Source organism: Gavia stellata, chromosome 31 (assembly GCF_030936135.1).
Source record: "Gavia stellata isolate bGavSte3 chromosome 31, bGavSte3.hap2, whole genome shotgun sequence".
NCBI classification, from domain to species: Eukaryota; Metazoa; Chordata; class Aves; order Gaviiformes; family Gaviidae; genus Gavia; species Gavia stellata.
In genome coordinates this window covers 3,952,063-3,971,769 of record NC_082624.1, presented here as the reverse complement: position 1 = coordinate 3,971,769, position 19,707 = coordinate 3,952,063, and the positions used below count along the sequence as shown (strand labels likewise).

At 54.9% G+C, this 19,707-nt stretch overlaps 1 protein-coding gene across 1 annotated transcript in view; it reads right to left on the bottom strand.

The window, feature by feature from the left end:
* The window catches only part of PEBP4 (phosphatidylethanolamine binding protein 4), a 72,586-nt gene that overhangs the window by 32,442 nt on the left and 20,437 nt on the right, over window positions 1-19,707 (bottom strand). The window contains exon 3 of the mRNA XM_059831566.1: window positions 8,228-8,326. Coding sequence (XP_059687549.1) covers window positions 8,228-8,326 — 99 coding nt within the window. The remainder of the gene's footprint in view (window positions 1-8,227; window positions 8,327-19,707) is intronic.

Here is a 19,707-nt window from a genome sequence, read left to right as displayed (position 1 = left end):
TTTTCAGAGGGAAACCAGATTTGTGAGTTTTTAAGGTGCCTGTTTGTGCCTCGCGCATCCCCTTGCCACGGAGGAGTGGTTGGTGCCTCCACCGTGCACGTGCCCTTTGGATGAGCATCCCTAAATTTGGGCGAGCACCATTAAATTTGGATGCCAAGCTGAAAATCGAGTATCTGGCCCTTGACTGAGCTCCCACAGGGAGCAGAGCAGAGGATCCCACCCTCGGCCACGAGCCCAGCCCTGGCCCTGGCAGAGCTGTGCCGAATCGCCAAGAGCATCACTGTGAGCCCCACTGCCAAGTTTGCAGCATCGTTTCCCGCATCCTCCCATTCCCTGTGGGAACAGCCCGGCTCCAGGCGCCCATCCAGCTGACGGTGATGCCGCAGCCCACCACGGGGCACAGCATCCCCCAGAGCCCCCCAGAACTGTCCCCCTGGCCGGAGCAAGGACATTTTCCTGGTGCAATGCTGGCTGCAGCACCAACCTGGGGGACCGTGGCCGAGGGTGATGCAGAGGTGGGGGATGCGGGTGCCCGGTCTCAGCCCGCGGAGGATGCCCCACTCCAGCGAGGGCACCGAGGCAGGGTGCCCAGCCTTTTTAAGCACCTGCATGAGCAAGGGCAAGAGGCGAGGAGCAGGCCAGCCGGCGCGGCTTCGCCCCCGCTCCCCGGGGAGGCAAGAAGGGGGCCGGCGGCCGCCCCCCGCCACCGCCGTGGGCAGCAGCAGGATGTGCTGTCCCTCCCCTGCACTTCCCAGCAAGCGCTTTACATAACTTCTGCTGCTTAGTCACAGCTTCGACTCTTTTTTTTTTTTTTTTCCTTTTTTTTTTTATTTGGAGCGATTTTCTCAGCCGCATCAGAGCGCGAGTCATTTCGGCAAGGGAAGTCCCTTCCTTTCTTCCGTTCCCTTGGTAACTGTACAAATTTGCCTTTCAAATGATTCATGACCGGGGTGCTGTAGGAGTTCCCTCCTCCAACACAAATCGCTCCCACACAGCCACACATGCCCGATTAATCATTGATTAGCATCTCTTCCGCAAGGTAGACCCAGCGAGCGCACGGTCCCGCCGCTCTCCTCCGGCCCGTCACCACGGGGGTCCCCGGATGCTCGCGGGGGACGCGGACAAGAGTTTGCCAGAAATTCCGTCTCTGGACACTTTTCATAAACTATATATGAAATATCCCCGGGGTGGCGGGGACACAACGCCGATGGGAGCTAAGCGCTCTCCACGGGGCCGGCGATGAAATCGGAGCCCAGCTCTGGCTGACGGCGATGGGCAAACCTGCCCCGAACTCCCAATTGCATCGGCACAACTTTATTCTTGACCTAATTTCTGATTCCCCCCGCAACTGCCTTAGACTAAACAAGCGGTGAGCGGAACCGGAGGGAAACCCGGCGTGCCGCAGGGCCAGCCACCGCCGCGGCCAGGCCGGAGGGACAGAGCCCAGCAGCAGCAGCAAAGAGCCAGAAAAGTCCTTTTTGGCCACGACGCGCTGTCGCACACCGATACCTGCACCGCGGCTCGGGAAGCAGGCTGGGATGGAGCCGGGAGCCAGTGAGCGCCCGGCTGCTGAGAGCATCTCAGCTGGAAAATAAAATCAATCTGGAAAATATCTCCATAGCGTTTTGGTACGTTTTATCTGATTTATTCTCTCCTCGTTAAGAGGAGCTAATTAACAAACCATCGTTTAAATAAACAGCAGCGAGAGTGTTTGTAACCTCCGCTTTATTGAATTGTGACAAATTATTAGCCTTTGCATGTTAAATGAAATAGAAGCATTGAGGAAAAAACCTTAATTCCCATCTGCATAACGACGATACCTGCTGTGGAGATGACGGCAGAGGGACTGGTTCACGGGGCAGCTCCCTGCAAGTGCAACAAACTACGCGTCTCGCATAGAAAACCATCCCAAATAACCCCCAAATCAGCCATGTTTCTGGATGCGGAATGCTTTAGCACCGCGGTTTCACCCTAAATTCACCCCTACGCAACGGCAGGGCCTGAGGAAAACCAAGAGCATCCACGGGACAGGGCTGGGCTGCGCAGGGCTGAGCGGAAAAAACTGAGCAGCTCGCTGCTGGCAGCCCCTCCTTACAAGGGCCTCTTTGTAGCCGTTGTAATCATCTCTCTCATCATGGATCCTTGGCAATATAATGATAATAATCATATAACACACGTCTGTGCAGAGCCTGTCATCCCGAGCGCAGCCCTGAGTGCTTTGCTCGGCATCGTACATGCAGAAGAGGAAGGTGCTGCATCGCCGGGGGCTGAGCCGCAGTGGGGAGGGCAGGGACGGGCTGGGAGCTGGACGTGGTGGGGTACTCGGCGCTTTCCCCCTTTCCTCCCGATCCCAAAATGGGCTGCAGCAAGGAAAGGTGCGCTCGGTCCCAGTGATGGAGCCCCGTCCCCGCTGCGCCAGCCGGGTTATGGGGTGGCCGTTCCCCAAGACACAGCAGAGCCGTTGCACGTCCCCCCATGTGCTTGCAGCGCTTGCTGTGTCCCAGGGGGAATTGCTTAGTGGCAGCTTTTCAGGGGGTTTGGGAGTGTAATTACCTGGGAGCATTAATTACAAGGCAGGCGAGCATAAGCCCCAGCAGCAGCTCCACGAGAGCTCAGCAGCAGCTCGCGCAGGGCAAGGAAGCCGGGGTTTGCGGGGACGTGGCGGTGGGTTTAACTCGCTTGCACACTGGGGGTTTGCAGACCGAATTTCCCCTGGGCAGAGCACGGGAAGGGACGGAGCACCCCAGGACTGACGGACCACAGCAGCGCAAGGACGGGCTGGGCTGCTCCCGGCCCAAACGCCGGCGGTGGAGCCGGCACCGAGGTTGGCCGGAGTCGTGCCGTTGGACCAGGGGTGGAAGAAGAAACGTAGGGAGGGGGTTTCCCTGCAGCGTGAGCAGCTGCAACGGGTTAGCACAGGCTGCAAGGAGGTGAAGCGCCGTGGCCAACTTGGGGACGTGGCTCATGCCTGCGACGGCCTCATGCGAACACACGCGCCTGTGCAAACGCACATGCTCGTGCAAAGATATACAACCGTGCAAACATGTCCTTGTGCGAAGATACACACTTGTGCAAACACACGCGCTCGTGCAACCAGACGCGCTTGTGCAAAGAGACCTTTCCCCACCTCCCGCTCGCCCCGGGCGCTCTGGCCCTCCCCGAGCTCCCTTCTCTCTCTCCCCCGGCTGCAGCCCGGGGAAGGCAGCACTTTGCCCCGATGCTGCCCAAGCAATTCCCCAGCTGAGCAGCTCCATCCTCCCGCAGCCCGGGCCAATCCTGCTTTGGTGGCGGTTTTCCCGCAGCAGTCAGTGACTGCTCTCGTATTGTTCCGGCATCGCAGGCCCTAGGGCGGCATTGTATCTACCGTCGCTCACCGATCCTAGTGCTGTTGACTAAAGACTATGTTTAAAGGGAATATAAACAGTTTGCTCTTTAAAATACATTTGATCTATAATTTCTATACAACGTTTCTGGACTTTTATTTTAAAACAATTAGCCAAAAAGCCCTTTTCATATGATATTTGCAGAGCGCCTGACAGTAACAGCAATTAAGTCCATCTGTTTGCAGAGCATGAATAATAGCGGTTGACACTCAACTCGGGATACCGCTCACGGGAAACCTGCTCAACACAAACCTCGTCAGGGAAACACGTGCCCCAGGGGCTGGCGCCGGGGCCCGGCAAACGCGGCAGTGCCGAGGCTCCTGCCGCTGGGCACCGGCGTTTCAGAGGGACTTGGCTTTGCCACGTGCCTAGGGAGGACCAAAGAAGCTTGAAGCGCAAAGAAAACTACACCCAAGCAGCAACATCTTATGCTTATTTTGTTTTTCCTTAGTTTTTTTTTTTTCTTTTATTAATAAAGGCTTCATTAACGAGCAGCGACAGAAATTCACACCGGGGAACTGACTATTCCAAGGAGCCAAGTCATCAATTACAACATTTCTCTCTGTTCTTTCCCTTTCAAGCCCTCGGTTTAATAACCAAGAAGGGGAGTCAAGAGAGCCCCAGCGAGAAGGAACAATACCGCAGCACTCACTATTACATCTGCCCCGTCCGCCCCTGGGCGAGGCGGCGGATCCCACCGGCACAGCGGGGATCAGCGATCCCACGGCGTCGCAGAGCCAACCAGCGGCTTGGGGACATGGGGACTGTGGATGCTGGATGGAGACAGGATCAGGCCTGGTGCAGGTGGGGAAACCTGCCCCGGCGCTCTGGCATCTCCCAGACCGAGGATCCCTCCTGCCCGCAGGATACCCAAAAGCTGATTTTTTTTCCCTGCTACCATCAATTAACCTGTTAAAAAGCATTCCCTGCCCCTACAAGATTTTTCTCCTCACCGGCCGGAGCTGGCACCGCTGGGATGCTGAGCGCACCCGGATCGCAAGCGCTCTGCAAAAGCATCCCTGGCGCGTCCGTACGGCGCTTTGCCCAGCAGCTGAGGAGCAGAAGTAACAGCGGCCGGCAATTAACAGCTGCTCTCTATTACTTTTCATAAATCCAAGCATTTTGGATACTCTTGACCCCCACACCATGCCCTGTATAAACATGGTCCGGGGGAAAAGTTTGCTTCGGCGCGCGCGCATCGGTGTCCCTTTGGGACGGGGACGTTCGCTGGGGCAGGGTGCAGGGCCATGTGCATGGGCGAGCACCCGGCCCCCCGCAGCTCCCCTCCCAGCCTCTAACTGTGCAAAAATCCCGTAACTTTTAAGGTTAATAAAGCCCTTGTTTGCTTAAGATAGCACCAGTTTCTATGGTGACACTTGCCACCCAGAGCCTGTTTATCAGCCAGCAAGGAGAAACGCTCTGACAAACGCAACCGCAGAAGCCGGTGCCGCGGGCGAGGACCGCCGGCGGTGCCGGGACCTCTGGGATCGAGCAGGGATGCTGGGGTCCCCCGGCACCCAAACCCACTGGTTCCACACCCATGGTTCCCCATCCCGCTCTGCAAAGCCACGGGAGCGACCGCAGCCCCGGGGGGCTGCACCCCAAGCGCACCCACCGCGGGGAGAAAAGCCATTTAACGTGATGGGCGATGGGGTGAGAAGGAGCTCTCCTTCAAACTCCGTGTTGACATATTTCCCCTATCTGACCCCAGACTTGCCTCCGACCAGCTCTGTGCCTCAGTTTCCCCAAGCCCCCCTGCCCAGGAAAGGGGTCGGCGGAGCAAGCCGGACTGTGCCGGGTGGCAGCAGCGCCCGCTGGGTCCCGCTCGGCTCCAGCCTGGCGCAGGATTTCTCCCGGCTGGCAGAACTGGTTTCCATAACGACTTTCTGTTACAAACATATTTTGATAAAAATAAAGTTAAAGCAGCGAGGCTTTAGTGGAGTACAAATTTGCTGCTCTCTCCCTCCCCCTTCCTCCTCCCCAAGGAGGGGGAATAAAGACGGAAAGCTTTCCATTTGAAGGGCAGTATTTTCTCCCTTCTTTTTCTTTCCCCCGCTGAATACAAAATGGAAAGCCTTGTTTACTGGATTTCTCTGTAAACTGGTTCCGACTCTGCCTGGTTACCTGATGCTCTACAGTATATACAGGATAATGTGACAAATTCATTTCCAATTCACTGCATTATCCTTTGAATATTTTAATGACTCATTGAATGGAGTAAAAAAAAAAAAAAGCTATTTCAAATGAACAATTATGCTGCATTAGAGTAAAGGCTGATTATATTTAAACACTGCTCGCATGGATAACGGGACATATCGACCTCCGCCTATAAGAGCTAATTTGGCTCTTATCTCTAAATAATTTTACACTGCAAATTACCACGAAAACCTAAAGGGCTTTAAAAACATTCATCAAAAGATATTATTCCACTTTGTAGCAACATTTTTATTTAAATTATTTTGAATGGGAGTGAAAGCATCTCTCGTGTTTGACAATCGGAGGAGCGGCGGAGCAGCGGCTGATAAGGAACGGCGAGCGGCACTGCCGGCGATGGGATGGCTCCATCCCCAAACCCACCTTGGGGAAGCAAATTCAGAGCCGAACCCCAAACTTGGTGGCGTGCCAAGGTGCTGCAGCACCCGTAACGGCATTTCGCGCTGCCAGAGCCGCTTCCCTCCAAAGCTGGGGGATGGCAAAGCCCGGGCGATGCCGGGGCGATGCCGGGGCGATGCCGGGGCGATGCAGCCCCCCAGCCATCGCGCCGGCTGCCCCATCCCTCCCGGAGAAAGGCACTTGAAAGCCCCCTCTCCGCACCAAAGCAACAGAAGGTGTCATGTAAAGCCTACACGGTTATTTTAGAGCCAGTGTGCAAATAAGCCTGTCAGCTGAAGCTCCTCGGAGCCAAGACTTCCATATACCCCCCAACGATCTGCATTTCAACGAGACGCCATGTGTCTGAGCCCGCGGAGCTTCGCAGAAGCGATTTGGGGCTGGCGCTTCGGGGAGCGCTCCGGCTGCGGCCCCGGGAGGCGGGGGGGGATGCTGGGACCCCCCCCGAGCACCGGGGAGCGACCTTGGGGCTGGGGCGAGCCGATTTTGTCCTGGTGCCCTGCGAGGATGGAGCTGGGTTTGGTGTCTTACGGGTTTAGTGGTGTCTTGTAGTGCAATGGAGATACAGACGTATAGATGTGTGTGTGTATACACGAGACAGATAGATACATGAGATGTATATATGTGATATATACCTCGTATCGTTATATATATGTATATATAACATATATTGTATCAATATATGTATTTTATATATAATATATGATAGAATCACAGAATATCTCAAGTTGGAAGGGACCCATAAGGATCATCGAGTCCAACTCCCTGCTCATATACATCTATATATGCTCATATACATCTATATATGTATTTATCTCATGATGCAAATGCTTAAGGAATAGGTGGGGTTGAGGTCAGCCCCGTTGCTGGCAGAGACGCGGCACCTAGAGATGGGAAAGCCCTTCTCCTTCCCCAAAATCCCCTTTTTCCCCTCCTGCGTGGCCTGGCAAGGAGCGCTCTGACCTTTTATACCGCAAAGTCCATCGCCCAAATGCCAGGGAAAAAACCCACCTCCCATTTGCGCTGGAGAACTGGTTTTAATCCCGCATTTCCCTTCTTTGCTTAAATGATCTTATACTTAAAAAAAAAAGAAAAGAAAAGAAAAACACAATAATTAGCGATAGCGAATGCCTCAGAAGGATCTGTGTACAGAAGGGAAAACAAGAGCTTGGGCTTCTTTGCGTTTAGTAAATATTAAAATTAATGAGAGACTTTCAGGACCCTGTTGTTAGAAATGCAGAAGGGTTTCTGTGAAGGATTAAAAAAAAAAAAGCCCTGTACACAAATCTCTGCAATTATTCTGAATGCTTTATATTTTTCAGCCAATTATGAAGTTCATGGAAAGTATTAATATCCAATTTTAATTTGCTCAATATTCCCATTAACAATAAAAAGTCTAATTAAGGTATCCGTACAAAAAGCCCTGAGCAGTAATTTCAGAGCATAATAGAGGAGAATGACGAGATATTTCTTGTTAAATGGATGCTGCAAATTAATTGATATCTTAATTAGACTTTAGTACTAAGATTATTAGTTAGATTGATTCAGGGCTGAAACACCGCATCTTTTAAAAGAGAAAAGCAGGCAGGAGAGGAACAAACTGATTTCCCAAAACCTTTCGGGAAGCAAACCAGCGATATGCTGGGACAGGTCCGGAGCGATGCCCGGCCGCAGGGGTAAGGGCTCGTCTGTCTGTCCCGTGGCCACGGAAATGGGAAGCAGTGGGAATTCAGCCCAAACCCATTTTCCCCCCATTTGCTTCCCCGGGCTGGAAACACTTTTCTCACCAAAAAAAAAAAGAAAGGGAAAATTTGGCACTGGCTAGATTGTCACCAAAACCACTTTTTTAACCAAAAAAACCCGGCAACAAGAGATGTTTGAAACGAGCGGATGTCTCTGCAGAGAAAACTGGTGGGGGGGAGTTTTCAAAGCGGGTTTTTTTCAGCATTTCCTTAGAAGAAGAAGGAAAAAAAAAAAAATCCAGCAATATTTTTGGACCAGCTTCGCTCTATATAGCCGGAGGAAGCACTCCCCTACCTACACACCGAGCACCATTTACATTTCTCTCGCAAACGCTCATCCTTCGGGATTTCACCGAGATGCTGCCATGCTGAGAGAGACGCGCATCCCATGGGAATCCAACCCTCCCGGGCAGGAACGCCTGAGGCACCCCGGTGCTCGGGGAAGCCCCGAGCTGCCGAACCCCGACACGCGGACCCCTGCGGGGGACTCACTGGGATGTCGGTGACCAGCCAGTGCCTCCAGAAACGGTTCCTGGGGTTGGCTCTGCTGGGAGCGTCGGGGTCCACCAGCACCAGCACGTACTTCTTGCTCTGCAAAAGAGGAGAGGAGAGCGCTATGGGCACAGTGTGTGGGACCGGGGGCTTGCACCGGCGGCGTGTGAGCAAGGAGCATCCCTCCAGGAGCTTTATCAGCCCCCAAAACATAATTTTTTTCACGCTCTCCCATACATGCACAGTTTGACGGTTGCGTTCATGCAAAACGCGCAGAGAAGGTGAGCGATGAACGTGCACCGGGGGAACGCGAGGGCCACAAACCCGCTCGGGACGATTTACCTCTCATGATGGAAATCTCTTCAAAGAGAGGAAGAATAGGGGTTTTCTGCTTCCTCCAAATAAAAGGCACTGAAGAGAATTTCCTCCCCTGCCAGCCATCCTCTAACCACATCCCACAGCGGCGCAGGGCAGAGCGATGCGCCACAGCACAGGGGACTTGCTGCCGAGGGTTGCAGTCCCTGGGAGAGGGGGACGGGACATTTTGGGGACTCAAATGCAGCTCCAGCCCTAGGGCGGTGGCCAGGGCCAGGCTGGATGCCGCAGCCTCCATGAGAGCGGCTGCAAGGCACTAAGCTCTACCTAAGAAACCCCAAACCAAGCGAAGGATGCGCCAGGGATGCTGCAAGAAGGCAGAGCCGCTGTCTCGCCACGCACCCGGCGGTGCCGGTACCTCTCCTGGGCGATGGCAACCAGGCAAAGAGAGCAGGGACTCATGGACGATGCTGGCTCAGCCCCCCAGCGTCCCCCACAGCCCACCCTGGGTCCCCACCAAGGGTGTCCAGCACCCAAGGGTGCCACCGGCACAGTGAGACAAAGCAGATATTTTGGGTCCCCGAGGATGGAACTGGGTTTGAAGTGACCTCTGGAGACTGCGGGTAGCAAACCTGCTGATCTCAGGGGATTTGGCAGGACCTCAGGCACCAGCTTATCCTGCAAGCACCCAGATTAAGGGATCTATATCCTAATAAAACCTCCAGGTGCATCTGTCAGCTCGCCAGCGGTGCCAGGCACCGCTCCAGCGTGCCCGAGGGCTGAGGTTTCATAAACGGCTGGGGGATTTAGCCATGCAATTCCCACCGAAATTAGCTGGAGCTCTGCGGTTAAATCCCCTGGTCGCTTGTGAAACCAGGCAGGGATTTTCACAGCGAGATTGTCGGGGCAGAGACAACCTTCTTACTCTGTTTCCCAACCCCTGGTCGGGGCAAGCAAGTCCTCCGGGGTATTGCCATGCCCAGACATCCCCCATAGCCCCTTTCCTTTGGAGCCCACCGGAGCCGTGCATCGCTCAGCCCCCCTTGCAAACACCACCTCCACAGCAAGAACCGGTTTAAGCAGAAAACATGGATTTCAACCCATTTAGCAAAGAGCTTGCAACAGTTGCAAAGAAAATCCCAAGCTCATGCAACCGCTCCGCCTGGGAGCCCGGCCGGCGCGGTGCTGCTGCTGCCCTGGTGCATTAATCCCAGCCTGGCTCAAGGCATTTGCGTCGCGGGGGGTTTATGCCAAGCGTGCAGATGAGTGCCTGGAAAAGGAGCTGTGATGGTGTGACCGTGCGAGGCCAAAGCTTGGGACCTCAGAGCAGAGCTGCCACCTCCCTCCCCGCGGCGCTTGCAGCTGCAGCCGGCAGCATCGCTGCGAGCATCCCAGAAAAAAAATCAGCAATATTCCTTGCCGGAACCGAAATCGGCGTTTAATGGGAAGGAAGAGGGGGGGAAAGAAGCCCGACAACCCAAAAACCCTACGCTGGAAGTGTGAAGGAATTTGAGCTCTAACTTTGGGGAGGGTGCGGAGCCGAGCACGGCATTTCTGAATCTCTCGTCTCTGCTCAGGAGCCCAGCTGGTAGGAACAGAACGTGTAGTCATGGGACTGTCATCGTGTGCTGTCCAGGTTAACATGTAGCATTTCTATTACTATTAACAGACTTTCTGCTCCTCACTCCATCTGTTCTTCGAAATAATTGCAGTTGTACAGACCATGCCTTCGCTACAGGCAGGCTCTGGGGAGAGGATAGTGCTTTTATGCAAAAAAAAAAAAAAAAAAAAAAAAGAAGGAAAAAAAAAGTGTTAAAAAATAACAGCAAACACGAGAATAGAGTGCAAGTGAAGTTAACAGCAGGCTCGCAATTCGGTACAGATTGTGGCCTAGAAAGGTGGCGGCGCACGCGGCCGAGGGCCGGCGAGGCCGGACCCCCGCGGGGACAGCAGCCGGGGTCAGCGGCCCCGCGCCGGGCTGGGACCGGGATTTTTCTCCCTCATTACCTGCGGGCCACCCTAAGAGGCACAATCCCTCACCTTCCACCTAAAGATAGCAAAGCCCTCCACGACCCGAGTTAATCTCCCGGCGCTTAGGTGCTGTCGCATCCCGTGCCAGCAGCCGGGCGCTGCTCCGGGGGGTGCAGCAGCCCCCCAAAATCACCCCGAAAGCCGGGCAAACCCTCTGGCTGGTGCCCAGGAGCGGTGCTGCGTACCCCAGACGTGGGGTAGGTGGGTTTTCGCTGGCTCTGCGTGCAAGCAACAGAGCAGCCCGAGTGCTGGTGATTTTAGGGGGGGTTAATGCTGAAATCCCCCCTCGACACAGGCTAACAGCATTAGCTGCTGTCAGGGCTCCAGACAGGAGCCAGCCCGGAGTGACACGGGAGCCGCTCAGCTTCACAAGAACCAGCCCCGGGGATTTTTGGAGAGGAGGAAAGTGGGTTTAGAGCAGAAAATTCCTCAGTCCTCCAGTGCAGAAGAACGGGCAGCATCTTATTTTGCGGAGGGAAGGAAGGGGGAGAGGGAAGAAAAAGCCCTTTCGGGTCACCGCAGCTGAAAATTTGAGGTGACAAAGCACCCCCAACACTCAGTCACCCCTTTCTGCTCAGCCCGGGGCAGGGGGGAGCTGCTGGCGCATGGGACGCATCAGGGACACGGTGTGTCCCACCAGTGTCACGCCAATGGGGACACCTCCGGGCTCATGCAAGGGACACCCTTCCAAGGGTCTCCCCTCCCCGCTCCCCAGCCATTCCTCTGGCCGGGGCCCTTTGCAATTAGCATTTAACCATTGCAACGAGCTGCTGCCTTCCCCGAGGGGTCGGTGTGGCAGCCGAAGCCGTTGCTTTACCCCCCGGTTTTGCACCCCACGTCCCTGGGCGCAGGGTCCTGCCCTGCCTCGACACCCGGAACGGAGCCAGAGCAGCAGAGCTGGTGGCAGATGACAGCAGCGCTGCGTGTCGTTTTTTCCCTGCTAATTGTTTCTAGAGGGAAGCAGCAGCGATATATCCAGTTATTACTGTAGAAAGCATCAGCTACTCCGATTAGCCACAGGTTTAGGAAACTTGCTCGGAGCAGGCAGGGACTTTTCAAGAGGCAGGCAAGCAGGCAGGAGAGGGATTTGTGCGCTGAGGATACACACACAGCTCAATAGATCCCGCGGAGCCGGGGCTGCACAGGAATTAAAGACTTATCCAAATGAAAGCAAATAGGGTGTTAAGCGACACACATGTAGAGCGAGCGGTTTCCTTGGAAACCAGCGCACATGGAAGCGGCACACATGCAGCGCCCCGGCATTTTCGGCAGCGCCGGGGCGGCCGCGGGGCTCTGCCCTGCCGGGGATGCCCGCGCTTGGATGGAGCCAGAGCAAAGCCCCGTCCCACCAGCGTGCCTGCTGCAGGGCACGGAGAAAAATGGCATCAAACACGCTTTCTCCTGATTGCGAAGGGAAAGCGGACGGCGCCCAGCTTTGCTGGCCCCATTCGCCATAGAAATCAATCCCAAAACTAAGGAGCAGTGATGGGCAAAGCCCCAGCCAGGCCCCCAACCCAGCGCCTGCTTCCCAGCACAGGGTACAAGCGGGTTTCGTTGATTTTGAAAAGTCCGCCTGGATCCTCCCCAGCTCATCCATCCCTCGGGGCTGCTCCGCATTCCCTCCCGCCCAGGGCAAGGGCTGTTACGCTGCTCACAGCAAAAGCTGCTGGTAGCACCCAGCCCCTCGCCACGCAAGGGAACAGGAGAGATTTCCAGCTGACCTATTGCCACCCGTGTCCTTTACAGCTGCGAAGGAATTTACCAAGGTAGGGAGCTGCTGCAGAAGCAAACCACGGCACTGACAGATTAAGACGGTATCTGAGCCAAAAGGCCCTCCGCCTCCCGGAGAACTAAAGCTCGGCATTGCAATAGCCCATATTATCTCGCTGCAAAGGATTTCAGGATGACTGATGGCACGAGATGGTGCAGACCGAGGCTGACCAGTCCCTCCGGTGCAGAGATGGCATGTGGCAACGCATCCCGAGCCCGCAGCACCCGGGCTGGAGCTTGCACCCCAGCGCGATGGCCGGGGGAGAGCTCGGTTTATGCAATTGCAAACCAGAAAATCTAAATATACCCAAAACAACCTGCCAGAGCGGGAGTTCCTGGACGGGCAGGGAGGTGGGCAGGGTGCCCAGCGTCCTAGGAAACATCATCCCGGCTCTCCCGGGTGACGGCTCGAGGGCTCCAGCCTGCGTCCCGCTGGTGCAAGAGTCAAAGCTGCTCCTCCTGTGAGGTGGAAGCGCTGCGAGCACCAGCTGAGAGCTGAGAGTCAATCTGGGCTTCTTTCTTGGCTTGTCCCCAGTACTAAAAAGTTTCTATAACGGGCACATAGTTAGCAATTCTGCTGCTGATGCTTCGCCAAAGAGAAATTCTAGCTCCTTCTTCGGTGGCTAACAGCACGGGGCGGGTGAGGCAGGCGAAAAATTGTTTGCAGCCGAGTCCGTTATTGTGGCTTTGGGAAAGAGCTGCAGAGCGCGGCAGGATTTTACCTTCTTATTTTAAACCAGCACCTCACCGCTTCCCCGCTCCTCTCCCCTTGCAAAAAATAGGTCAGCAATATTAACCCTGCTCCGCAGGACGTGCCCAAGGGGACAAGCGGCACCGCCTGAATGCCCGACCCACCTCCCCCAGCCGCAGGTCTCCGCTCCCCCCGGCCCCGTGCTGCCGAAGGCAACTTCATTGACTTGGAACACTCTGCAACTCTCCCCATCCCTTCGCTCTCCCCCGGGGCTCGCCGCAGCGAAGCCGGCCAAATATTTATGCAACCTAATGTTCTAATAAGAATTGATTAATCCCGGATCGTTAAAGCAAACGCATTAAAGGTCTGTTCCCAGATTAAGGTCTTGGGATGCTTCAAGGAGCGGCTTATTTGCTATGAAAGGAGAACAGTTTGTTTTCCCCTGTAGCAGAATAAACCAACTCCTCGCAAGGAAACTGCAATGGGTGTGTTGGGCGCCTAACGTAACCAAGCAGAAAGGGGGATAAATCTTCCAAGGGGTCCCTGACGCTGGAAGTAGAGGTTTGCAAGAGGTGGCTGTGGAGGAGGCTGCGCCTCCGGGTCGCTTTCGGGGAGGGAGGCGAGCAACGGGCTGGGCTTCCTCGCTCAGACACCCCATTGCAGGTCACGCTCTGGGTTTCCCCAAAATTGAGGTCCATCTAAATCATCATCACCGCCTGCAAGCTGACTGCCAGACACCCAACACTGGGGGAACGGGGCTGCGCGTTTCAGCCCCACCGCTGCCCGTCTTCCAGCCAGAAGAGAAACCCAGAGAACACCAGCAAAAAGGGCATTAACACCCCAACAGCCCCCCAACCCGGCTGCCGAGCTGTTGCTCCGTCCCCCCCTTTCCCAGGAGCTATTGATGGCCATTTGGGTGGCACGGCTTCGGGGACGAGCTGAGGAGCGCCCGGCGCTCGTCCCTGGGCTGGGATGCGGAGGCCGGCAGCGCTGCCCGCTCTGCAGGCAGGGGAGCCGGGGACCAACTCGGGGGAAGCGACACATTTCCCGAGCGGAGCGGTCTGCGAGGAGGAGGAGGAGGAGGAGGAGGAGGCGGCGAGCGGCCGCGGTGGCAGAGCGCAGCCGTCCAGCCCAATTACTATCACACGAGGGGACACATGGATTGGTGACATTTGACATTTTCTACAAAATATTTTGATGCAAAATGGCACCTCCGTCACATATTATTTTCCGAATCTTGGCTTGGGTTCGGGTGGGTTTTTTTCGGTTTGTTTTTTTTTCTGGGTGGGAAAAAAAGAAAAAAAAAAAGGATTGCGCAGGGTGACATTTGCAAACGAGCAAAGGAAAGGGTCATCATTTCCCCACCGTAAGCAGAGGGGTCACGGTGGCCGTGCCACTGGGTGGGTGAAGCAAACAGCAGCAGTGAGGACAAAAGCACCAAAAAAATCCAGGGCATCACCCGATGCGCCTGCACGGCCCTTGGGGACCCTCAAAGGGCTTTTTCCCCCCCTTGCTCCCACCCGTGCAAGGGAAGGAGCCGCTGCAACATCAGCTCTGGCCTGGGAGCGTCGGGGGGCCGGAGCCCTCCCCAGCAAGGCAGGGGTTACCAGCACTGGGAATTGCTGAACTCTGTGCTACCAGACACCCCGGGAAAGCTGAAATGACTTTAAATGCCTAAACATTTTAAAACAAACCCTGGAACAATTCAGCTCCTAACTCCTCGCCTGCTTTCTCTCCCTCCTCGCTCTCTCTCTCCCATTTTTACGGTTTCCAGAGCTGTTTTACGCCTCATTACCTGCACACTGTGAGTGATGTCTGTCGGTCCTAGCGCTGTAAATACCTTAAATCATGCTTCATTAAGAATATCTATGGTGCTATTAAAGAGCTATAATAGACAACGAGTTAACAGATGATTAAATATGAACTCCATTTGTGTCAGTCACCAGCGTGCAGGAGGAGGCTTGAAGTTTTTTAAACTCGCTCTCATTATCTGGGGAAGTGGGGCTGTGGCTGGCGGGGATGGAGGGGGATGGAGGGATGCTCCCATGGGGATGGAGGGATGCTCCCGTGGGGATGGAGGGATACTCGCATGGGGATGGAGGGATGCTCCCATGGGGATGGAGGGATACTCACATGGGGATGGAGGGATGCTCCCATGGGGATGGAGGGATACTCGCATGGGGATGGAGGGATGCTCCCATGGGGATGGAGGGATACTCGCATGGGGATGGAGGGATGCTCCCATGGGGGATGGAGGGATACTCGCATGGGGATGGAGGGATGCTCCCGTGGGGATGGAGGGATACTTGCATGGGGATGGAGGGCTGCTCCCATGGGGATGGAGGGATGCTCCCACGGGGATGGGGCGCAGGGATGCTCCTGCACCAGGGACAGCCGGGAAGGACCAGCTCCTCCGTTTTGTGACTCCGAGCTGACGATCCTGGAAGCCCTTTGCTCGGCTGTTCCCACCTGTGCAGGCAAAGAGCACCCGGCGACACGTGCACCAGATTGATCTTTAGGGTCTGGTAGCCAGAGATTAAAAAGAAAATAAAATGAAGAAGGAGGAGGATAATGAGGAGATGTCGGGCTGCTTTGCATGGGGCGGGATGGGGAGATGGATGGGTACTCGGGAGGAAGGGCTTGAGGCCGGCAGGACGGGCGGGAATGCAAAAGTGGACTGAGTGTTGCTGCCCTTCTGATAAAATAATAGCTCAGCACAAATGAATTGCCAAAGCGCAAATTAAATAATAATTAATATTATTAAAATCCCATAAGCACACAAAATACTGGGGAAAATTAAATAACGAGTGTTTTCTTATTATCTGGATTAGATTTTTCTCTATAAAAATACAGAACAGTTTCATGGGCAGCTTCAGCAAAAGTTGATTATCCCACAATTACAATCACAGCTCCCTGCCTGGGCTCGGGGCTGTGGCTGATCCCAAACGCCCGGCACGTGCGTCCCACTGCCAAACCGGCCACGGAGAAAAGGGTGAGTGGCAGGAAAATAATTACCCCTCTTTAGCCACGTGGCCATTGTCACAGCGGATGTCCCCATGGTCTTTGCAAGGACGCATTGGGGCTCATCACGCCCCGTGGCATGTGGGGACGAGTGGTGCCTCCTGAGCTCCTCTCCCATCCCCTTCTCCGCCAGGATCAGCCTTAAAACGTGTCCAGACACGGATAGGACTGGCATGGCCCCAGGTGTGGGGAGCTGCCTGGCTCTGCCCCAGGCCCTGCTCTCGCTTCATTTTAGGTGATGCTCATCCCTACGCGATGCGGGAGACACAGGATGATGCTGAGCAGGGACACCAGGATACAGGAATAACGGCAGAGTAAGTTCATGTTCCTACAAGCGCCCGGCGCTCTGCAGCCTCCTTATTTATCATTCCTGAATACGCCTCGACCCCTCGCTGCCAGCCACGACCCCGCTCGCCGGCCGCAGGCATGCCCGCAGGGACCCACAGCCGCCCCCGAGGCCGTGCCGGAGGACGGGGGTCCCGGGGGGGCAGCGGTGTGGAAAGGCAGCGCTGGCAACCGGCGGCTGCGGGGGGACGGTGACACGCTGCTCCCGGGGGACCGCGCTCGCAGGGACGGTAATTGAATCTCAGCGCTTATATTCAGCCGGAGCCGGCGCGATGATTAAGTTAACTGGAAATGCCATTTCCGTATTGTTCAAACTCTTAAGTGCCCCAAGCTTCTTATCATTTGCTGCCGGTCCCCTCTGCTCCTTCGCTCTGACCTCGCCTCCCCTCCGGCATCGGGGTCAGGCTGCAGCGGCCCCCAGGGTCACCGAAAGAAATTAATCCCGGAGCCCCTTGGGAGCCGGGCTCGCGCCTCGGCCGCGGAGATTGCAAGGGCTGGGAGGGAAGACGACCTCTCCTCCCCATTCGGGGAAAAAGAAAAGCATTTCAGGAGCGGTGGGAGCTGCTCTGCCCGTCTCCATCCCTGGGGATGAAAGGTCAGCCCTCCCACCGCAGCCATTTACCTGCCGCCATTCACCCCCCGGCATTTCGAATTTGCTGCTCCCCGGTCGCAAGTGCCCAAGCGTGCGGCCGGGGCCTTACCCCCACCCCTGCTGCACCTTCACAACCTGTTGATCTACACCCAGAAACTGCTTTGGCAAAACGGCCAAGAAATAACCCTCCCCGCTACGCAAACCGCTCTTGCCAGGAACAGGAGGGAAAAGACGCTCAGCTCAGAACTTCCCTCCCTAGTAAAATATTTAATAATAAACTAAGAAGAGAAGCCAACTGTCTCCCTTGGATGTGGTTTGCATTTGGAAGTTAATAGGATTTTTATTCCCATCCAAAACCTCTTTTTTTTTTTTTTCCTAATGTATGTTTTGTTCTAATATATCCATCTTGTCATGCTAAATAAAATACAAATCGTATCGACGTAGCCCAACCGGGAGCGATGAACGCCCGTGTCGCACTCCATTTGTCTCCAGCACACAGACGCACCAGCCACCCTCTCCCAAGGCCCCCGGCCCCCATCACTTTGTTAATCGATACCGGTCGAAAGCTTTAAATAATATTTTAAATACTCCAAGTGAGAAAACGTCCACGTTAATGTGTTAATTTCCACGATGCCTTGTTGCTTTGAAATCCCTGAAAAATGGGAAGCTTAAATGAGTCCTATGAAAAGGAACAGTGCATCATTAACACAGCCAGATCCATATCACAGACTGCAGCAATTACCATCCAGTGAAACACTGCAAGCTGTGAAGAGCTTTCATTACCAGGGGTTTCACAGGTCATTCACCTCTGGCCAATCTTACGCTAAAACAAGCATTTTCTGCACCGCGGATTCCAGCTTCATTTAAATCCGTAATTGCTTTGATTTCGGTACATATGGAGCACAGGGACTTCATGACTAAGAAATCTATTAGTCAATAAGTTTGCTACTTTTATGGACCTTTAGTCATCTTGCCTCAATTTCTTCCCGGGTCGGGTGATGGATGGAGATGCTGATTTCCACGGCGGGTGCGATCTGCCCCGGCTCCCCTTCGCTGCAATTACCTTCCCGGGTCACCGAGGGGGAATTCAATCAGGGAGCCGGCCCGCGGGATGCTGCTTCTGCCTCAGAAACGCAATTCCCTGCCGCCGGCAGCCGCACGCGGCAAATAGCCCTTCTCCAACCTACAAGGAGTGTTTGATGGTTTTTCAGTATTTCCCAGGCCGCGCAGAAGGTGGTTTTGGTGCTCGGGTGTGAATCAGGTGTCATCCCTCCATCCCTATTTTCCCCTCTCCTGTATCCCCCCAAGACCAAACAGCCCTTTGGGGAGCTGCGGACAAAACCAAACTGGTTTTATGTTGATTTTTCTTTATTTATTTGTATTGACATGGGCGTATTCACCCTGCGTGGATTAGAAAACTCCCCAATTTCAGAGCTGCGATTTGCACCTCCATATAAAACCCCGGGTGAATTGTGTATCGTGGGGTTATCTGTTCCTCCGTGGGTGCTGGCGGAAACAAGAGACAATAGTCTATTCTCCGTGCGGGTTCCTACCCAGCCCTTGTATCCAAGTGCCTTCCAGGAGCGCATTAAATGATGCGATTAACATCTATCACGTGCGGTTCAGTCTCTCTTTCAGTCTCTCCCGGGGGAAGGAGCTGCACGTGCAGGGGAAGGGTTTGTTTTGGTGGGTTTATCTTCTTTTTTTCAAAGGGAGCGGTGCACGGGGGGGGAAATGCATCTCGGGGGAAATGCATCTCCATGGGCAAAGCGCCCTTTGCGTGCTGGCTGGAGCGGGGGCTCGGGGGAGTTGGCATCTTGTGGCCAAACCTCTGTTATTTGGGGTGATGGACTGAGCAAAGAGCTGGTCCAGGGGTGAGGGAGGCTCTCGGGGAAGGTGCAGGGGCAGACGCCGAGGGGCCGGAGGAGCCCGCAGCAGCCTCAGCTGCCGGTAGCAGCGTTTGCACGGGGCTGGATTCCTGCAGCAGCAGCTCCCTTGCTTGCTTAGACCCAAAAGGCTGAAGCCTGCTTTAAAGAATGCACATTTCAATGCACATTTCCTGCACGTTTCCATTTGCGCCCTGGCAAGAGCTGAGCCCGGCGGCTTTAAACGACCCACCCAACCTGCTGCTGGTCCGAGCCCCGAAAACCAACCCGAATCCCCGCATCGTGTGGGTGCAGGGGTGCTGCCTCCGCTCCCTGCCTCGGCAGCGCCCGGGGCAAACCCTCAGCAACCAAAAACTACCGGCTTCAACAGCGGGCAGCGATGATGTGACGCCACCGGGCAGCGATGCTCCGGTATGATGACGCGAAGCCGGCAGCGATGCTCCGGCATTGGGGAAATTCGGAGAGAGAAAAAGCAACACCCTGCTCAGCCCCACCCTGGGGGGACAAGAACTGCTGTGGTTTTTTTGGGGGGTAGGATGAAGCAGGATGGTTGGGTCTTATTGCACCTTAGCAGGACAGGCGGGAAGATGGGATGCTGCTCCCGCAGCCGGGATCCTCCTTTAATTGATTTCTCGTGGTTTATTGCCTCCTCGCTTTAATTGCAATACAAACGTTTGCTGATGCAATTATCGTGCATATGTGATAAAGCTGTTAGAAGGTGTCATTAGGTTATATTTCTTCATTTATTTTAGGGTGTGCGAGGGGAAGAGAGAAGTGCGCTTCCTGCACGGATTTCTGGCAATAAAACGTAATTCCAAGGTGGGTTTCT